Raw genomic sequence first — 22,050 nt, 5'->3', positions numbered from 1 at the left:
ACATCTATAGAAGGCAAGCAATATATGTTTTTATAATTGTGTACTAACAACTCCCACTGCATATGACATACAAACACATACAATTTTGCCCAATGTTCAAAAATTATACAAATTATACCAAAATATGAAGTTTTAATTGTATCTAGCAGTTTCCTATTCTTAAGATATTTTTTAAAGTTCACTTGAATATAACTTATGCTTTATTTATATTACTAAGACAGTATTTATATTTTATAACTAAAATTATAATATTAGTTTATGGTTATATTCAAATCCACACCTTCAAATTCTTATGTAAGATGAAAGCAAGGCTAACACTAAGTACATTTAGGAAATATATGATTAAATAACTTTGTGTACCAACATGGGCATCAGGTAAGCAGAAGGAATAAAAGACTAAGCTAGTTAAGTACAAGTACTGCTGTATAGTACAGATTAGAAGAGAAAAACATAAAGGAGAAAGAAAAAAAAAAAAGGGAAAGAGGGCCAAAGAAAAGAACAACCTGGAGAAGAATAATGCTTAAATACATTAATAGCAGTTATCCAGGATGGCTGGTATAGGCTGAGACCAACGTGTATAGAGCTGTGAATACAAACACAGATTGGGACTTGAATTTTATTCTACATTCATTCAATAATTATTTGTTTAGTGTTTACTACATTCCAGTCATTGTTTAAAACAGAATTCAGCAAACTAGGACAAACGACCTGTTTTTGTACAGCCCATGATCTAAGAAGAGTTTTTACATTTTTGAAGGTTAAAAAAAAATAAAAGAATACGTAATAGAGATGGTACAGGCTTCAAAGGCTAAAATATTTCCTATTTGGTCATTACAGGAAAAGTTTGTCAACTCCTGGTTTAAGATATTGCGGATACAACAGTATTTATTCATTTATTTATTTATTTTTTACTTAGAAAATGTTTATTTTGTGGTTTAAGAGGCTTGCTTTCCCTGCCCATCAGCTGAAAGATGTTTAGTGACACTTAATAAGTACTCAGAATAAGATTTGCTCTAAAGCTCTCTTTATGCTATAATTGTATGTCCCCTTTGCCCGTTATTTATTTATTTGTTTGTTTGTTTATTTTTAAATATCTTTATTGGAGTTTAATTGCTTTACAATGGTGTGTTAATTTCTGCTGTATAACAAAGTGAATCAGCTATGCATATACATATATCCCCATATCTCCTCCTTCTTGTGTCTCCTTCCCACCCTCCCTCTCCTACCCCTCTAGTTGGACACAAAGCACCGAGCTGATCTCCCTGTGCTATGTGGCTGCTTCCCACTAGCTATCTATTTTACATTTGGTAGTATATATGTCCATGCCACTCTCTCAGTTCGCCCCAGCTTACCCTTCCCCCTCCCCGTGTCCTCAAGTCCATTCTCTACATCTGTATCTTTATTCCTGTCCTGGCCCTAGGTTCTTCTGAACCATTTTTTTTTTTAGATTCCATGTATATGTTTTAGCATATGGTATTTGTTTTTCTCTTTCTGACTTACTTCACTCTGTATGACAGTCTCTAAGTCCATCCACCTCAATACAAATAACTCAATTTCGTTTCTTATTATGGCTGAGTAATATTCACTTAGGTTGCTACCATGTCCTGGCTATTGTAAATAGAGCTGCAATGAACATTTTGGTACATGACTCTTTTTGAATTATGGTTTTCTCAGGGTATATGCCCAGTAGTGAGATTGCTGGCTTGTATAGTAGTTCCATTTTTATTTTTTTAAGGAGCTTCCATACTGTTCTCCATAGTGGCTGTATCAATTTGTATATCTTCTTTGGAGAAATGTCTATTTAGGTCTTCTGCCCATTTTTGGATTGGGTTGTTTGTTTTTTTGATATTGAGCTGCATGAACTGCTTGTATATTTTGGAGATTACTCCTTTGTCAGTACAACAGTATTTAAAAGAAGAAAAAAAACTAGAGAAAACCCTCACCTTATGAACTGATATTCCATTGAGAAGGATACAGATGAGCAATAAATAAGTAAAACATATAGTTTGCTGGATGATCTGTAGAAAATTAAACAGGGAGGGAAATTGGACTGCTAGAGATGAGGTGGTCTCAAGGTCCATAGAGCAAGATGGGGATGATGGTCTTGGGATGAGAGTTAATCTGATTATCTAGACTTTGAGGTGATAAACGCCATAAAGAGATGGTGGCAAGCTGAGACACTCATTTTGACTGTGACTGTTGTGAGAAGGGTAGGAAAGGGAGTGGTGTGTCACCCAAATCTCAGGGTTCTAGGATTCTTAACTCTCCTGCCAATAATGAGATAGATACCAGGGAAGGGAGTGGTCTTATTAGAAACAACCAGAGCTTGTGGCTCCCTCTGGATAAGCAATGATGTTTGGAATAAGGGAGCTGATGTTCATAGCTGGGTTTGGAGAAAGTTTATTTGAAGGTAATGCAGAGAGTAAACTGGAGGAAGGAAACATCACAGCAGGGTCCTTGGAGTGACAAAGTTCTAAGGTTAGACATTTCCTGATACAGACAATGTATCAAGAAGACACCACTGACAAGCTAAACATTCTGAAAGTTTAATATATATGTGACAAGAGACAGAGTAGTTCCTGTTAGCATCACAACATAAGAAATACTTAATTGAGTCAAATCAATATTTACCCATATTGTTTTTATTAAAATGTTTATTAAGCACCTACTATGCACCCAAAACTCTTCTGGGAACTGAAAATACAGTGGTGTGCAAGAAAATATAAACAAGCTCCATTTCTCATGAAATTTACATTTGAATGCTGTAGATAATTTCAAATTTTACAAGAGCTGTGCAAGTTGGAAGATACTGCTTTAAATGGAGTGGGCAGGGAGGGCACTCTGTGGAGGTCCCTTTTATGCCAGCTCTTGAAAGATGAAAAGGAGCTAGCCATTCCAGAGCAAGTGAGTGAGGAGAGACAACATGAAAAAAGTGAGACGGCCCTGAGGCAATAAAGAACTGTAGGAACACTGATTTATGACTGTGGCAGTTTCTCCTCAGGGAGTTTTGTCAGAGAACACTATTGATCCTATGATGAGACAGGGCCCCATGGGACAGCCCTCAAGCTATAGGCTGCCTAGGGTTTATTCTTCACTTTTTTCTGCTGCTACCGAGGACAGGACCAAAGAAGAGTATATGGGAGGGTAATTTTTCTCCAAATATCATGCCCCTAAGATTCAGAACCTTTAGATGTATCCTTTCTTTGTCCACAATGGTACAGTACATGTACATTGTCCACAATGGTACAGTACATGGGTGGTTTGGACTTCACTTAAAATATCACGAGTCTCTCAAGCCCTGTGTTTTCATTACTCTCCTCAATACTATGAAGTCTTCTAGTTTGATCCTGAGAATAATTGCTTATTTTTGGTTATTTCCTTTATACACTTATTATAGATAGTAGGAGGGCAGGAATATTAATAGTAATCACACCAGCAGCAGCAATAGTTGGCATTTATTGAGGGCTCACATGTACCAAGAACTTCATGTGTAGTCATTAATTTAGTCTTTAAACTAATCCTGAGATGTGGAACACTACTAATCCCAATTTCCAGGTGGAGAAACCGAGGCAAAGGGAACTGAGTAGCTGCCCAGTTCTTACAGCTAGCAAGTGATCAAAATTGGCAGAATGAATGCAGGATCATCATGTTCTTATAATTAGTGTACTATACCCCTCTTTCTCAAGTTATAATTTATAAAAATAAATTCTGAGTATACACTTTCACTTTACATGGGTGGTTTGGACTTCACTTAAAATATCACAAGTGTCTCTCAATCCCTGTGTTTTCATTACTCTCATCACTGCTATGAATTCTTCTGGCTTGATCCTGAGAATAATTGCCTTTTTTTTTTTTTTTTTTTTTTTTTGGTTAAGATCCCTTTTCTTATCCCTCAGTCTCAATCCTTATTTAAGTTTATTCTCAGTCCTTTAGGCTCTTGGCCAATCCATTCAATCATATTCTTTCTGCACTCTATTTTTCCTCAGATCATGTTCTCTTCACAATTCCCTCAGTCCTACAACTCAGTCAGTCTGTGTTCCCTGTCCCCCCTAATAGGCTTAAGATTTATTGTTTTGAATATTAGCAAGTTTAGAAGATGGAGTACCAGTCACTTGACTTAAGTTCACTTTACCAGATAATTTCACTTTTTCATGTTAGACATTAGTATTTGTGCAATTGAATTTTGTCACTCAGATAAATAACAAATAATAAATTTTATTGGGTAAAATGATTGGGTGAATTTTTTCTCCTCATAAGTTTTCCTTGCTTTATGAGCAATTTCTTAGTGTATTGAAAACTATTTAACATAAACTGACTAAATCAAGTAAAGTTTAAGAGATTATATATGAAAATAAGAAATGAAATGGATTTCATTGCATAAAAACAGCAAGCAACTCCAAATGCTTTTTAAAAAACCCCCCAAATCCCTTAGTTAATAGAAAAATGACTTTTCATTCATTCATTCATTCATTCATTCATTTATTTGTGTATTTATTTTTCTGGTGCTTTTAGGTCAAATCTAAAAATTCTAAGCGACCACAATACCTCCTAAATTTGACTTAAAATGAGGATACCATATGAGAAAATATAACTTAGAGAATTAAAAATTATCTTTGATTTTACTTCATTTATATTTGTAGCCAACATATGTGGTTCATTTTATAAAATGAATTAGCTACCTAGCCTCACTCAACAGGTTTTACTTATTCATCTCTATATGTGCAACAAGGCCCTGGGCAAAATGAGCAAGATACAGCAGAGCAAGACATGGGAAACATTCCTTACCTTTAAAGAAGACAAAATTCCCATCACTGTTTTCATAAACTGCATCGATACTAGGAGGCAAGCCCCGCCAGAAGTAAGTAATTTGCATGGGGTATCCATCCATCACCCTGTTGTTTCTCACTCGCCAAAACCACTGGTCCTACAAACCAAACACAAGCATCTTTCAACAAAGGTGAGGCGTCCGGGAATTTCCCTGTGCTATGGTTTAATGCTTTCACAGCTAAGCTAGTGCTGTTATCACCAGCCTGTATCAAAACAGTCAAAGAAACAGCTACCTTGCCCAGAATGATCACAAACATTCTGTAGTAAACTACCCAATGTCTAATCCATACATTGTGGTTAAAAAGATAATGCAAAAATACTTAATCTTGGCAGTTTACATTATCTCCAGGGCTTTCTAGATTGAAAAAGAGAGGTAGCACAGACAAGTCCGTGACAGATTTGTGGATTAAGTGAGCTTTCCAAAATATAAGAGCAGCATACGAACACATATGCACCTTTGCATTTATAGACATATGCAAGATCTCCACCTGAAGTGTTGGGATGAAATAGGGAGGCCATGCCTCCTGGTATGCCCATGTTACAACTAGTTTCCCATGTAATTATAAGTAGAGTCCTCTTTCACCTTCAAATGTGTCCTGGTTTGGATGATAAATTATATTGTCACCTTAAATGAACAAAGTAATCTTGAAGGAAGATCATCAGAGTGGATTCCAACCTGGGTCAATTGCCTCTCCTATTCACTCTCATAATAACCTGTACTTCACTCAGTCATAGCACAGGCCGTTTTATATTAAATGTGTTTACTCTTATCTCTAGTGAATAATATATATGACTTGCTACATAGCAGGTATTTATAAATATTGTTGACTTAATAATTAGACTACACACAAGATTTTTCACCATAAATTCTCACTAAGGGCAAAAACTCTTTCCCCAAAATGTATATCTGATGACATTAAATTGTTTTCTATTGAAAATTTTGGAATAATTTAGAAACTATCCAAAGTGCTTTAATATTAGAAAAACTAGGTATATTTTAAAAATTAGTTTCCAATAAATTAAAATTTACTATTACATTTTATTTCAGTATTTACAAGCAGAGTTTTACTTGCAAGTTATATATTTGTACTATTTAGATAAGTGCATATCACAAAAATACTTCCATTTCAATTGTTCTCTGCTCTCTTCCCCCAACTTAGGTATTAGTAAGTGATTTATTATAGAGCTTTCCCAAGCTTTTGGCTAAGAATAGGTTAGCCTGACTAGATTTCCTAGAATTTGTCAGTTATTCATATATTCATTCATGCACACACATACAATCTATTGAGGATTCTTGGATTTCAGGTGATATGATAAAAAGGAGATTTCTTCCTATCTAAATCAATACAAAATATTAAAATTTTCTTAGTAATCTTTGAATAATTGCACTTTGCTCTAGTTATAATGTGCTGTGTTCTCTACTTATTTTGCTATTTATAGATAAAGGAGGAAGTAGCTTAATTAATGACTGAGTTCACATTCTATTCTTGTTCTGTTCCTTAATAACTGTGTCACCTTGGTTGAAGTGCTAGTCACTGAGTTATTACCAATAACTGACTCATAGTATGATTACTATATTAAATGTAAAGGAATTTCTGAGGATCTGGCACATGGTAGCATTAAAAATGGTGGTTATTGTCAAAATTATATTGAAACTAGGTACCCTGGTTTTCCTGTTTATAGTTTTGTTTACAATTTTGTCTTGTTCCTTATTTCTTCTTCAAATTTTAGTCATATTTTGGCTCTAGACATGTAACTCCTTCCCACAACGTCTCCTTATGTTATTAATCTTATGTTGATAATTTCCATAGTACCAGGTATCCTGAATTAATAAATGTTTTGATCCACATGCAGGAGATACATTAAACTGATTTTAAATTACAAAGTTATTTCATGAAAAGATTGATCTAAGAAAATATGTATGGGCATTAAGATACAAAGTTTAATGTCAGTAGTATGTGAGCAGATGATATGCTGATAATTGAAAACAAAAACATCATCTTGGTCTAGCTGCAACAGGGTTTTTTAACTGGGTGTTAAAGTCATTCCAATCTCCACATAAAATATTTTTTATATTATTGTAATATATATCCTAAAATAAATAAAAATGGCTAAAAACCTACTGGATTCTGACAAAGAAATAAATGACCATGATTATTTATGGAACAATTAAGCAAAAAGCTCTCTAAGATGAAGAATAGGAAGAAATTGGATGAAAAATCCTGGAAATATATTCCAATTTTTCTCAGAGAAACACTTCACATTGCTAGAATCTCCCCCATACTGAGACAGGGCCAGTGGCTCTTTGGGACAAATAGGCTGCAGTCAGAAGATAGAAGTACAATCCCAAAATGCCACTAATGAAGGAAGAAATGAAATTACTCCCTCAAGATAAGCAGAGTTAATTTGCAAATCTTCTCAAGGTAATGGGGAAGCATAGGTGAATTCATGATTATTTCTCATTGATAGTAGCCTTGGCAGAGAGTCATATAAACTGTAGATGCTCAGGTTGTGATTCTATTCAATTTATTCACAACTCCTCTGTTTAGCAGGATTCAATGGTACAAATAATTTAGCAAGTATTCTATCACAGATGATGTAAACATATACCACAGTCACTATAGATGGCCACTTCAGAAAAAGTGCTTGTGACTAATTTGCAGAGAGAAGATATTTAAAATAATATTGAGGTCTCAGTGCAAATTATCCTTCCAAATGAAACTTTCTCTGACCACCTTATCTAAAATTGAAGCCCCTCACTCCACCCACCCATACTTGCTTTTACTCTCCCTCTTCCTCTGCTTCTTCATCATTGATTACATTTACCACTGTCTTACACAATACATGTTTTACTTATTTTTTGTTCATTCTCTCTCCACTAGAACATAAGCTCAATGATGGCAAACAGGTCTGTCTTTTGTTTTCTTATGGCTTCCTATTTCCAGAAAAATGCCTTGCACGTAGTAGAAGCTCAGTAAGTATTTCTTGAAAGAAAACAAAAGTTAGGGAGGAAAGGGCAAAGTTAAAGTAAGTGATTTTTTTTAGAAGCCAAAAGCTATATGGGAGTCACAGGAACACAAAAGTGCTATGAATAGAAAGATGATTAGTATATATTTCATTTTCTGCAAGGGTATGATATATAAAGGACTTTGAACCACGGGTGGATGAAAAAAAAAATGTTTTCACCTTTCCAAACAATGTATGTTTTGTTTTGGCCTATGATGTAAAGGAAATAATGAGGAATCACCTCTACAGCCCCCTAAAAATATTGTTTGTATCTTGACTCTGACCTGTTTTTGGCTACAGTTCTTATAGAAAAGGGTGGGAAGGGATAGGATACACTAAAAATAATCACAGATAGCACATTTGCAAAGTCAACTTGTGAAAAAGCATCGTGCTTAAAAATTACCAAATAGGAATTCCTACTTAAACACCAATATTTCACTTCAGATATGAACACTTTGGAGCTTACACATAGATTTTTCTTTCCATGTAGTATGGGACCCAGACAGACCATTTTGTTCACAAAGACAACAAATCCATGGTATATATCACAAAGCAGTAACATACAAGAGAAATACAGTTTGCTTTTCTTCTGTTCCCTTTAAAATTCTAGTTTATAATCTAATCTGCATGTTGTTTGCTGACAACTGTACAGAAAAAGTGTCCTCCTGCTGTCTGCATATGAAGATGATGATGTTACTGATGTACTTGCAGTAGAGGGTGCTGTCTTCAGGCCTCTTTATAAAAAAACAATTAGTAGAACTGACTTACTTTTACTTCTCTTCTAAAATATATTTGTTTATTTAACCAACAACTTGATGTAAATCTATAAATGTCTCACATATCTCAACATGAATGTTTCCAGAAGGCATTCACTGTTCTTGCAGCTCCCTCCTGCTTTGCCACCTCAGGTTTCCTCTAGTCTTTCCCATTCTAAAATAGCATCTCAAATCTCTTGATTTCTCATCATCATCACTGTCACCATCCTACTCAGGCTGCCATTGTATTTCACTCAGATGACTGCAATGCCAACTGAAAGCCACTGGTTTGCCTCCTACTGCATCTGAAGCAGAATTCAAACTCAGCCCTGCCCCCAGCCCCTGTGCAACCCCTTACGGGGTTCTTCTGTGTTCATGGTGTTCCAGTTACATGGGCTTCCTTCTGGTTTCTCAATAGAGTCAAGCTCTTTTCTTCCTCAAGACTTCTCCTATGCAGTTTGCTGCACTTTGAATGTTCTTTCCCTTCCTCATACTTTTCACTGATTGTGAATCATTTATTAGTTCTCAGCTAAAATATCCTTTCCACAAAAAGGACTTAGCTGTTCCCTGGTTGAAATTAGGTGACTCTACTATATTATTTTGCAGTAGTCTGTAATTTTATAGTACTTACACAATCAGTTACTATATAATTGTTTTTGTGTCATGAAGTCTTCCCACTGTTCCATTGTGTTATGTGCTCCAGAACAGTGGGTTGGCAGGGATACTGAATTGCCAGCTTTGAGTATTGTGTCTTGCAAAGTGTAGGAGCCCTAAACATATTTAATGGACATACCTCTTTCTCTTTTTTTAATCAAACCACATGTGTTGAATAACAAATATACCCAAGATTGCTTAAATCAAGGTAACTGCTTAATATAGGTGCCAAACTATTTATTAAAATGACATTCTAATCAAATCAAAGGAACTCACCATTTATGAAAAAAATTAGAAAAATATTTATGACTCTAATACAGATTTATTTATAAGCAATCATGTTTTTTTTTTTTTTTTTGAGGACTTAATATATGGCTTGGAGAGTGTCTGGGGAATCTGGTGTTCAAAATTAATCTGGTTCTTAAGAAAAAAAAAATCAGACATGTAATAATAGTGAAAGAAAGCCCCAATCATGGCAGCTAATATGCATAATAAGGGGGAAAGCAATCTGAATGAATGCTTAAAATTAGAGGAAGAAATGTTGGCCTCTACTGTGTGGTATGCCTGTATTTGCTTCTACTGCTTCTTAGGCAGAATAACACCTCTGAGACCCCCAGTTCCACCCTGGAACCACCCTTGGAAGCTAGAATCATCAAGTGATCTCACAGGTAACTGGAGTTAGGGAGCCAGCAGTGCATGGGTAGCTACGTAAATCTGGGCAGGAAATGGAGCCACCAAGGACTTCTAAGCCTAAGAGAAACATCCTTAGAGATGTCTCCTAAGAGAGCATCTGTCCCAGGCCACTGTTTTTTTGAACGGTCAAGTGGAATAAAAGGGGAATTTGAAGACAAGATTACCAATGGCCATGTTTGCAGTTAAAAGAAAAAACTACGCTTTGGTGCTAACACTTTCCCCATTTGGACTGACTCATTGTCTTACACATTCTTCAAATGCACAGAGTAAAAGCAAATGATCAGAATTTCTTACAAAATTTAGTGTTCAAACATTGTTTAATCATACCATATGCTAGATCCTATATCTCTCAATCATGTGCATAATTACTGAGCCTACTGGAATACAATTGATATTAATGAATAACAATTATTAGGCTAAATCTATTCATTTTTAGTAATATATATTACTAAATCCAACACATAAATTACCTACAAGTTTTAAAAAATCTTTTTATATTGAAGTAACTATAGAGTCACATTATAGTTTTAAGAAATAAACAGAGATTCCTTATACTCTCTCCCGTTTCCTCCAGTGATACCTCTTACGTAACAAAAGTACAATATCAAGACTAGAAACTTAAGATTGATATACTCCACTGACCTGCTCAAAATTATACATGCATTTGAGTGTACATGTGTGTGTTTATGCTAATTTTAATATTGAAAGTACACCTTTATGATGCAGAGATATGGCAGTTGCCACCTTAACCAAGTGATCAAGCCTTGCATCTGTCATAGTAACTTGATATTATACACCACCTAATGTGATAAAACATAGAATACGTAGACATTTGAAGGTCACAAGATCATCTACGAAGTACAACCATGTAGAAGCCAAACATGTTTAAAGTAGAATTTCATTGAGCCTTTAGGCTTAACTTCTTCCAGTTTTTAGGAAAAGGGATAAGTTAAATGACACTTAAACAGTCAAACACATTTCAGAATGTGAGATGGTATATAAGACAACTGGCCTAATCTCAGCAAGAAAGAAGAAGGAAAAAAGCAGGGAGAAAGAAGCTGGAGAGAATCATCAGTTAAAAGATCTAAGTAGGGCTTCCCTGGTGGCACAGTGGTTGAGAGTCTGCCTGCTGATGCAGGGGACATGGGTTTGTGCCCCAGTCCGGGAAGATCCCACATGCCGCAGAGTGGCTAGGCCCGTAAGCCATGGTCACTGAGCCTGTGCTCTGCAATGGGAGAGGCCACAACAGTGAGAGGCCCACATACCACAAAAAAAAAAAAAAAAAAAAACAAAGTAGACATAACAGCCATATGCAATGCATGGATAGTCACCAGATCCTGTATTTGGAGGTGGAGTTTCATAATATCCACAACTTTCTTTCAAATGTTTCACCAAACACTTGGGCATGTGTTTTGCACATGTACACATACATATGTAAAGAAAATAGAGGCCAACACTAACCGTTCTTACATCTATATATTAGATGTGCACATGCTCATTCTTCCAACTTTTCTGTACTTTTGAAGATCCCGCACGTGGCAACGAAGATCCCACGTGCCGCCAAATAAGACCCAGTGCAGCCAAATAAATAAATTGTGAATTGTGAAAAGTACTGGGATATTTAAAGAGAGAAAGACCATTTACATATAATTAGCTATACTTCTTTTTCAACATTGGAAAAGAAAAAGTAAACTTTTAACTTGGAGGAAAAAAAAAACTATGAAAGGATGCTTAAACGATGTATCTAGTAAAGGTAATACCATTCTGGGAAGCTTTCATTATCCTATCACAAGAGCTGACAAACTGGCTTTTGATATATAAACCTTTGGAGAAAACCTGTTCAAAGTAACCATTAAAAGATACTTTCTCATCAAGACATTCATGAATGTCTGCAATGATTTTGCAGACACAATTTTCAGGGTTCATCAATCAAAGATTAACCAGATGTCATTCCAAGAGAAATGATAGAGCAGTACATCTCAATAGGTCAAATAGGTCTGGATACTGTCTGTAGTTTTTGAAAAATGCTTAAAACACAGGCTCACTATAATGGAGGAAGGAAGTAACATATTAAAAAGTGATTCTTCTAAATCAATTTCAAAAGTCACAATTCTGGAATCTCCCTTAATATCTTTAACTATTTTCAATAAAGAATCTGTTATAGTTACCATCTGGATTTAGAAATGTAAATTACTTTAAGAAATATAATGTATATTTTTGTTTCAAAGGAAAGGAGAGTTGGTATTTTCAGAATAATTTGTTTACCACGTGTGCTAAATTTATGTGATACTTTTTAAAGTCTCCAAATGTAAAAAAAATTTTTTTTTCAATCAACTTATATTGAAAAACCTACACACTAAAAGGTTAAGTGATATGTCAGATATGGATCACTTGTTAATTAGTATTTATAAAATCTTAACAAAAAGAATACTAATTTTTAAAACTGAAAAATTAATAATTATCCATACATAATGTAATAACATAAATATTTGTTTTTATTCCATTTATATATGCAAATAATGAATGGTTATGAAGTATTTCTATATCAAGTGTAGTTAAGCCCTGTAATAGAAAGATCTGAGGAGCAAATGAAAGATGGATGTGTGTCAACACTGTTTTCTTTTTAGGTCCTTGTATCTTTTTTCTTTTTTTTTTCCTGTTTCTTTTTGCATCTACTCTTGTTCAGAAACCACTTTGCAATGATTGTGATGGAGAAAAGTTTACTAAAAAATGCTTCGTCAATACACTGCCTTTAGGGAAAGGAGCCTCAAACGGTAGATATGATTGCTCCACACAATACTATGACATTCTGCTTTCCCCCCACTCCTATGTGGATCATGAATATTGGCAGGGTGATCTAAATTTCAATTCACATATCATGTAATCGAGTTGAAAAAAAAGAAAAGATTTCATTCCTCCCACTGAACTAGCAGTTCTGGATTCCAAAAATATGAACTCTTTAAGAATGTACATTCATTCTAGAGGGGAAAAGAGGCAAACAACTAATTTCAAAGGCTGTGTGAAATGCTATTATTGCAGCCTCTATAAAATGGGAACTACCATTTAGCGAATATAACGAGCTGGGAAACAGCTGTGTCATTAGCACACCTATCAAGAATTACCATCTCTTTATTTTTGACCGGAAGAAAGATGTCTCATTTACAATAAAAACTATGTTCCTGCTGTATAAAGTATAGGCTATTTTTTACTCAAGGTAATTGAGAGGGTAGTGTATTCAATTTAGCTTTTTAACCACAAAATCTAAAATTGTCTCCTCAATTTTTTTTCTATCAGCTCATCATGTTTTATTTTCTTATTTTCTTTTTTATTCTCTTTATTTTCTTTAATATCTATCATTCTCTGAAATTATCTTGTTTATTTGCTCACCTGTCTCTCATCATAGTATGCACCTCATCTATCTTATTCAAACACTGCACCTCTCAGTTCTGGAACAATACCCAGCACTGTGTGTTAAATAAGTGTTCAAAGACAGAGAAAAACAGACAGTGAAAGAGAGACATATGAACAAATCTTTTCCTTGGCCTGGATATAGGGGACCTGGTTTGTCAATATTTAACTTAACTGCCCCCACAGAAAGTCTTCCCCAGTCCCTCTTTACGGCCCATACAGCACCCCATATCTACCAAAGTACTTAGGTCACTATATGGAAATTATCCATTTGCCAGCCTGTTTCTACGTGTTCTAAATGAGCATCATTATCATTTGCTTTCTCCCTTCCTCCCTCCCTCCCTTCCTTCCTTCCTTCCTTCCTTTTTTTTTTTTTTTTTTTAATGACTCAATTCAGACTTCACCACCTCCAGGGACATTCACTTAAAACTATGCCTCTATTCCCCAAGAGCTCTTCCTGCCCTGTAGGTGACCCTTCTGTTTTTCCCATTGCATCCTGTAGTATAGTATTGGCCACGGTGCCATGAAAAGGTCATGATGTAGAGAAGGGGAAAGAGAGATATTTCATGAGAAAGAGATGTTTCATAATGTGACATCAGAAGAATCAAGGGTTGAGCTAGAGCTATGGAGTATTATTATTATGGCTTCCTCTTCAACCTATCATATTTTTCCCCCAGTCCTAACCATACTAAATGGAGGAAACTCATTGAGCTGAAAGAATGTGGAAAGCAGAGCAGACAATAAGTGACAAGAAATATATCCTGGACAGAAATAAAGAGTCATCAATAGACTATGCAAAATCTCTGAGCAAGAACAGAAGCCTAAGAGGGAAGGGAGGAAAGCAGCCTAGATACCCAGAAGGGAATGTGCTGGAGGGAAACTTTTTTTTTTCATTCAAAGGGATACAAAGTTATTTGTCAACAAATTAGGTGTTAAAGGTCTATGTTGAATTAGAGGTTTGTTCCTAAGAGATAAGGGTAGATTGAGTGGAGAATTCCTAAGAAATTACAAAGCAAAAACCGTGAAAGATTCTTAAGGGACTTTGTTTCAGAGTTCAGGTGCGGTTGTTGTCATAACAGGAGAAACTAATCCTCATTACCATTACCTAATTACTTTATGTTAATATACTCTTGAAAACATGCCTTCTGTTGCTGCTGTTTTGCTGTGGTTTATTTACTTAACTAGGGAGTTCAAAAGGTAATGCCCTTCCTTAAGCTCAAAGAAAGTCCTCAACAAACAACTTGATGTGCAATAAAATAGTAATGAAGTTCTAATTTGTCCTGAGGGAAGTAAGATTATCACAATCATTAGCAAATGTAAAGCACTTGTGCTATTGGTTCATGATCTATCAAGTGAAACTAATATGAGTAAGCAATATTTGCTTACTGTTGAATGAAAAAAAAAAAGGAGAAACTTCTCCAAAATAAATATAAGTTAATAAGTGTTCTAATATTTCAGCTAAATAATGGAGCCTTGGACAACTATTGATGTGGTTGAATAATTTTTGAAAATTATTCTAAGCAAGAAGGAATCTAATGACAGAAGATTAAATAAAATTAATAGATAAGGTTTGATGGTTTGTGAAATTATAGAAGCTTAAGATGGTAATATTTTTGCATAAAACAAATGGTATGTCTCTTCCACTTGGCTGGAAGATTCATAAATTAAGAGGAATTTCAGAAGCCTTTGAAGGTGAGGAAAGATGATATTGTTGACTAGACTTTCATAGGTCCTTTCATAGGGGTACTATAGAAAAGGAAGTAACACACATCATACCAAAGGAAGGTACAAAATAATCTATGCTGGGGGCTTCCCTGGTGGCACAGTGGTTGAGAGTCCGCCTGCCAATGCAGGGGACACGGGTTTGTGTCCTGGTCCGGGAAGATCTCACATGCTGCAGAGCAGCTGGGCCATGAGCCGTGGCTGCTGAGCCTGCATGTCCGGAGCCTGTGCTCCGCAATGGGAGAGGCCACAACAGTGAGAGGCCCACGTACCGCAAAAAATAAAAAAATAAAAATAATAATCTATGCTTCACCAGGTTGAGAGTAATGGTGAGTAAGAGAACACATATCATTTTCAGAGAAGGGGAAATGAAATTTGAAAACCAGTAGTTTAAGTGGTTTGTGGTGGGGATGAGCTCTAGGGAGGGTGGAGTGGTCACAAGAGGAAAATGACAATTCTAGAAGCAACTGCATACAAATGCTATATGAAATGAAAACTGTATCTTGATGAGATATCCAATGCCAGATCAATAAAATAGAATATATAAGAAAACAGATATAGAGATGAAGGATTAAATGAGGAGAAATAAAATAAAAATAAATGTAGAATTAGAAGGGTCTGACAAAAGCTGTGCAGCATTGTGCTCTAGCCATGGGGCAGATGCTTACTTGGGTTTAGAAAAGAAAGCATTGGGGATTTCAGGAGGCAAGCACATTACTGCAATGACTGGAAAGAAGAAGACATTTGTTTTAGGTAAAGTATCAATAGTAAAATGCTAAATAATGAAACATACACATCCTAGAGTGAGGATGCCAAGTGAATAAAACAATACTGCAGATAATAAACAGTAACCCAAATTAGTCTCCAAGTGTTAAAAAAAAAAGAAAAGGTGAGTTTATGAAAAGCATTTAAATAGGTGGGAATATTCCTTCTTGCTCAATCACATGTACTTCAACTGCTCATTTATGCTATGCTTATTTACAACTTATATGTTGGGGGATATAGTTGAAAGTTCAAGTATAATTGAGAATATGTTATCCTGCCTGTATTTCTTCATGAAGATTCAAATTAACATGAAAGTGAAGAAAGAAGACCAGTTTATTTAGTTGAGTAATTTAATTTTTTTCTCTGTCTTCTGAAGACAGAAATAAATCCTCATTTATCGTTTTTGCAAGATTTCAGCACATTTCAACCTTTTTTTATTTGTACTGTGTGGTTAAAAAAGAATTTGCAATTGTAATTCGTTTAATAGACATGATAAATATAGATGAATCTCACTTGATGCCATACATCCATTCCTGAAAAGTTGGTTATTGATTATTGTGTGAAGCAAATACTATTTTAATTGTATTCAAATGAATTAATATTTAAAAGGATGATGTTAAAGAAAATCACTTTACTTAATTTTATAAGTACTCTTTCTATTCAAGATTAAATAAAAACAATATAAAAATCATTTTGTGTTAATACAATATTTCTTAATGTTAGGTATTTATGGCTCAAATCTTTTTGAGTCAGGCTACATTTAGACCATTATTTTCTAAAAGGAAAACTGAGTAAGTTATCTTATGCATAAAGTGAGTTGGTAATATGTTGTTTAGCTCAACCATTTTCTGTTGTTCAAACTCATTAGCAAAATGGGCAACTATTTGAAAATTTAAAAAATTACTTGTATGTTACTAGTTATAAGTAAAAGTGTGTCTATATAATATTTTTAGTAGAACTTTACATATATGCATTGTTCCATTCATTTCCAAACCTGAAGTTGAAGACTAAAAATAAATAAATAAATACATAAATAAAAATTTTAAAAAGATGGTCTTGGATAATATTGAAATAGTTTTAGTGATTCAAATATGTCTCATGTGATCCAGTTTATGCAAAACTAACATTGTTACCAAATATTATACTGAAACAAATATATTTTATTTCATTTGCCAAGCTAGGCTTAAAAAATTAATCAATATTGTTTCTGGAAAATCTTGGAAATTGGAAAGTCTTTTCTTCCTCTTTCCTATTAACCTTCCAAAATGCATTTTTTTTTTTTTTTTTTTTTTTTTTTACTTACAGTAATTTCTTTCCAGGGCTTAGAGAACATTATGCACTTTCATAGCTGATTTTTACATGTGGGTTTTTGTCTTTTTTAAGATTAACAGCAAGAAATCATCATAGTTAGACAAAATAGCCATTTGTATGATTTTAAAAATCAGATTTTTTCTATTATCAATGACCAATAAAAAATATAGATAAACTATGACTTTGTAATATTTCTATTGCAAATATAGATATTTCTATGTTATCATTCATTCCTGATAAACTATTTCTTTGGATGGTGGGATACACAACAAATAATACCTATTTTTTCCCTGAAGATCCTTACGGATTTTTTTTTTCCTTACTCAGTTTCTGTTACTAATATTTCTTACTAGTCAGAAACACTGAAAATTATGACTGAACACAAAACACATCAAGGGAACAGAAGCTAATTTTCTTCATTTTAATAGCTTCTTGTGTATTGTTCTGGTTCAATTCTTCCCTGTGTCGAGTGTTTCACAATTACCTCTAAAACCACAGAAAGGAGAAAACTGTGTTTCAGTCTGTGTCAGAGGAAAAGTAATTGAGAAAGTTGTAAAAGCAGCAACATGACTACATGACTAATTAATTATAAATATACTGTGTGGAAGGTATCCTTTTAATCAATGTATTAACCAATGCGTTTACATTTAAATTAATTAAATATAACTTCAAAAATTAGCTCCTCTGTTGCACCAGTCACATTTCAGGTGCTCAACAGTCACATGTGACAGGTGGCTGCCATACTGAACAGCACATATACATAGAGCACTTTCATCATCACAAGTTACATTGAACAGTGTTACATTAGTCCTTGATGGATGGCAGGATTTTTTTCCCCATCCTGATTTCTTTTAAAACTCCTGTTTTTCATATGTATATGTATAAATGATTCACTTTGTTGTAAAGGAGAAACTAACACACTATTGTAAAACAGTTATACGCCAATAAAGATGTTTAAAAAAAAAAAAACTCCTGTTTTTTAATAAAATAAATTCATAAATGCAGTAGTGGCCCAAGGTTATGGGAAAATGTTGACTGAGATAATCCTAAATTCTATGTTTCTAGAGCCAGTCTTTAGCAGAAACACTGTAACTATTGATCAGAAACTTGGAATATTCTCACAATCTCACTGGTGATGTCAGTTGAAATGCTAACTGTGGCAGCACAGGTGGAGGTACCATGATCACAACTTTCAGAAATTTTGCTCTTGTTGTTTAGAACCTGAGCAAAAACATAATGTTATTTAGCTGTAGGTCTAACAGCAATGTCCTTTCCTCGTATTTTTGCCTTGTTGGCTCCTTTTGCTACTGAAACCTCAGCTAAAACGTCACTTCTTCAGAAAGACTCTTCTTGACCACACAAACTATAGTAGCCATCTTCCCACCTATCTCAACCCTTAACTTCTATTACATTACTGTGTTTCACTTTAATCACTGCATTTATTGATGCCTTATACATTTATGTATATTTATTTGATTTTTCACTGTTTCCTCCTCCTCTCAAATACAGTTCATTGTAGGAGAAGGATTTGGGGGTGCTCACTGCAATATCCCCAGGTCCAAGAAGGCTTCCAGGCAAAGACAGACACCTTATAAATATTTATCACAGAAATATATCAATGAATGCTTTGGAGAAGAAATGGAGACTCAAGTTATTCATGGTGGAAGTATGCTTTTTAGAAATATAAAAGCATTCTTTAAAGTAAAAAATATGTTTATATTTCTCTCCCAATTTGATATTTGCCATTAATATTTTCCAAACTTTATATTGGAAATGTAGTAGCTTCAAAGTTACATTTTGTACACATAATTTACTTCTATGAAAGTTAAATAAGAAGTTAGCCTATAATAAACAGATGCCATATGTAGCAATAACTCACTCAAAATATGGTAAGTAACTCTTGCGGAGGTTAGGGATGCATGCAAATCTATTGAATAATGTCAAAGGTATGTAAGTCTCAGATCCTAAATATTGTAAAGAAATCCTATATAAGTGGAAGTTTTGAAAATGGGCAATTTATTCAGCACATAGTCAAGGATGGGGGTAAAAAGAGGCAGATTTTGATCAAGGGGACTTCAATACTACCTAGAGGAGTGTTTGTCCTGAAATCTTAACACATAACTGTGTACAATTTCAACCATGTGCTGGCAGTAACACTGGCAGTATCAAGCTATTAAAAAATGATGGCTCTGGGCTTCCCTGGTGGCGCAGTGGTTGAGAGTCCGCCTGCCAATGCAGGGTCCACAGGTTCGTGTCCCGGTCCGGGAAGATCCCACATGCCATGGAGCAGCTGGGCCCGTGAGCCATGGCCACTGAGCCTGTGCGTCCGGAGCCTGTGCTCTGCAACGGGAGAGGCCACAACACTGAGATGCCTGCGTACTGCCAAAAAAACCCAAAAGAACAAAAAACAACAACAACAAAAAAAACGATGGCTCCAGGACACCATTAAGATTGTCCAACTACTTCAGAAGGAGTACTCTGATTATAATATGGCTTATAATGCAGACTTTTTTTGAGAATAAATAATTCACACTTTTCATTGTGATAATTATAATTCTCACTGTAAACTGAAAAGTTGTCATTTTACCTCATGCATCAGGCAGTCTTTGGTGTCTTTACTTTGTTAATTGAGTTGTTTACAGCTTGAGCCACTGAGACAGCCTGTCTCATAAACCCAAGGACTGGACATGAAACACTGGGACTTTCACCACTGAATGATACCTGGCCTCCTTCCTGGACATTTTTAACATCTCAAAATACAAGCAATTCTGACTTACACTAGCTTAATTTTTTTTCTGCATCCAGATATTTGTAGTTCTTTGCATTTCTTACAAATTAAATTTAAAACAAAAGTTAAAAATAAAAGTTAAGATAATAACAAAACAAAAAATTGATGATTTTACAATAATTCCCAAATGACATTTTTAATAGCAGAAGAGACATCATTTTAGACTTTACCTGGATAGGCAGATTACAAATAATGAAGTGTTATAACTTCTTTTAAGGGTGTCTGGGTTACAGCTGAACACAAAACACAATCTTAAGTGGCATTTTCCCTTTTATTTTCATGTTTACACTAGCAATTTCAATGATGCAATAAAAGTTTTATGTTTGAAATGCATAATTAAGACCTTTAAGAAAACAATTTCTACATACTATATCAGAGTTTGCCAAAACCCACACTGAATTCTCACTTTAATACCAAGTACCATAACATTTATTTAGTGATAGCCTCATCCACCAGAGGGCAGACAGCAGAAGCAAGAAGAACTACAATCCTGCAGCCTGTGGAACAAAAACCACATTCACAGAAAGATAGACAAGATAAAAAGGCATAGAGCTATGTACCAGATGAAGTAACAAGATGAAACACCAGAAAAACAACTAAATGAAGTGGAGATAGTCAACCTTCCAGAAAAAGAATTCAGAATAACGATAGTGAAGATGATCCAGGACATTGGAAAAAGAAAGGAGGCAAAGATCAAGAAGATGAAAGAAATGTTTAACAAAAACATAGAAGAATTAAAGAACAAACAAACAGAGATGAACAATACAAAAACTGAAATGAAAACTAAACTAGAAGGAATTAATAGCAGAATAACTGAGGCAGAAGAACGGATAAGTGACCTGGAAGATGGAATGGTAGAATTCACTGCTGTGAAACAGGATAAAGAAAAAAGAATGAAAAGAAATGAAGACAGCCTAAGAGACCTCTGGGACAACATTAAATGCAACAACATTCGCATTATAGAGGTCCCAGAAGGAGAAGAGAGAGAGAAAGGACCGGAGAAAATATTTGAAGAGATTTTAGCAGAAAACTTCCCTAACTTGGGAAAGGAAGTAGCCACCCAAGTCCAGGAAGCACAGCGAGACCCATACAGGATAAACCCAAGGAGAAACATGCCGAGACACATAGTAATAGAATTCACTGCTGTGAAACAGGATAAAGAAAAAAGAATGAAAAGAAATGAAGACAGCCTAAGAGACCTCTGGGACAACATTAAATGCAACAACATTCGCATTATAGAGGTCCCAGAAGGAGAAGAGAGAGAGAAAGGACCGGAGAAAATATTTGAAGAGATTTTAGCAGAAAACTTCCCTAACTTGGGAAAGGAAGTAGCCACCCAAGTCCAGGAAGCACAGCGAGACCCATACAGGATAAACCCAAGGAGAAACATGCCGAGACACATAGTAATCAAATTGGCAAAAATTAAAGACAAAGGAAAGTTATTGAAAGCAGCAAGGGAAAACGAAAAATAACATACAGGGGAACTCCCATAAGGTTAACCACTGATTACTCAGCAGAAACTCTACAAGCCAGAAGGGAGTGGCATGATATACTTAAATTGATGAAAGGGAAGAACCTACAACCAAGATTACTCTATCCAGCAAGGATCTCATTCAGATTCAATGGAGAAATCAAAAACTTTACAGACAAGCAAAAGCTAAGAGAATTCAGCACCACCAAACCAGCTCTACAACAAATGCTAAAGGAACTTCTCTAACTGGGAAACACAAGAGAAGAAAAGGACTTACACAAACAAACCCAAAAAATTAAGAAAATGGTCACAGGAACATATATATCAATAATTACCTTAAACATGAATGGATTAAATGCTCCAACCAAAAGACACAGGCTGGCTGAATGGATACAAAAAGAAGACCTATATATATGCTGTCTATAAGAGACCCACTTCAGACATAGGGACACATAGAGACTGAAAGTGAGGGGATGGAAAAATATATTCCATGCAAATTGAAATCAAAACAAAGCTGGAGTAGCTATACTCATATCAGATAAAATATACTTTAAAATAAAGAATGTTACAAGAGACAAGGAAGGACACTACATAATGATCAAGAGCTCAATCCAAGAAGAAGATATAACAATTATAAATATATATGCACC

General features: G+C 34.9%; 1 protein-coding gene across 1 annotated transcript in view; it reads right to left on the bottom strand.

Moving 5' to 3' along the window:
- MMP16 (matrix metallopeptidase 16) overlaps nt 1-22,050 on the bottom strand; it is a 382,560-nt gene that overhangs the window by 52,606 nt on the left and 307,904 nt on the right. The window contains exon 7 of the mRNA XM_024127030.2: nt 4,786-4,924. Coding sequence (XP_023982798.1) covers nt 4,786-4,924 — 139 coding nt within the window. The remainder of the gene's footprint in view (nt 1-4,785; nt 4,925-22,050) is intronic.

This window comes from Physeter macrocephalus, chromosome 15 (genome assembly GCF_002837175.3).
Source record: "Physeter macrocephalus isolate SW-GA chromosome 15, ASM283717v5, whole genome shotgun sequence".
NCBI lineage: Eukaryota > Metazoa > Chordata > Mammalia > Artiodactyla > Physeteridae > Physeter > Physeter macrocephalus.
The sequence above is the reverse complement of the archived record's forward strand: the minus strand, read 5'-3'. Positions and strand labels throughout refer to the sequence as shown.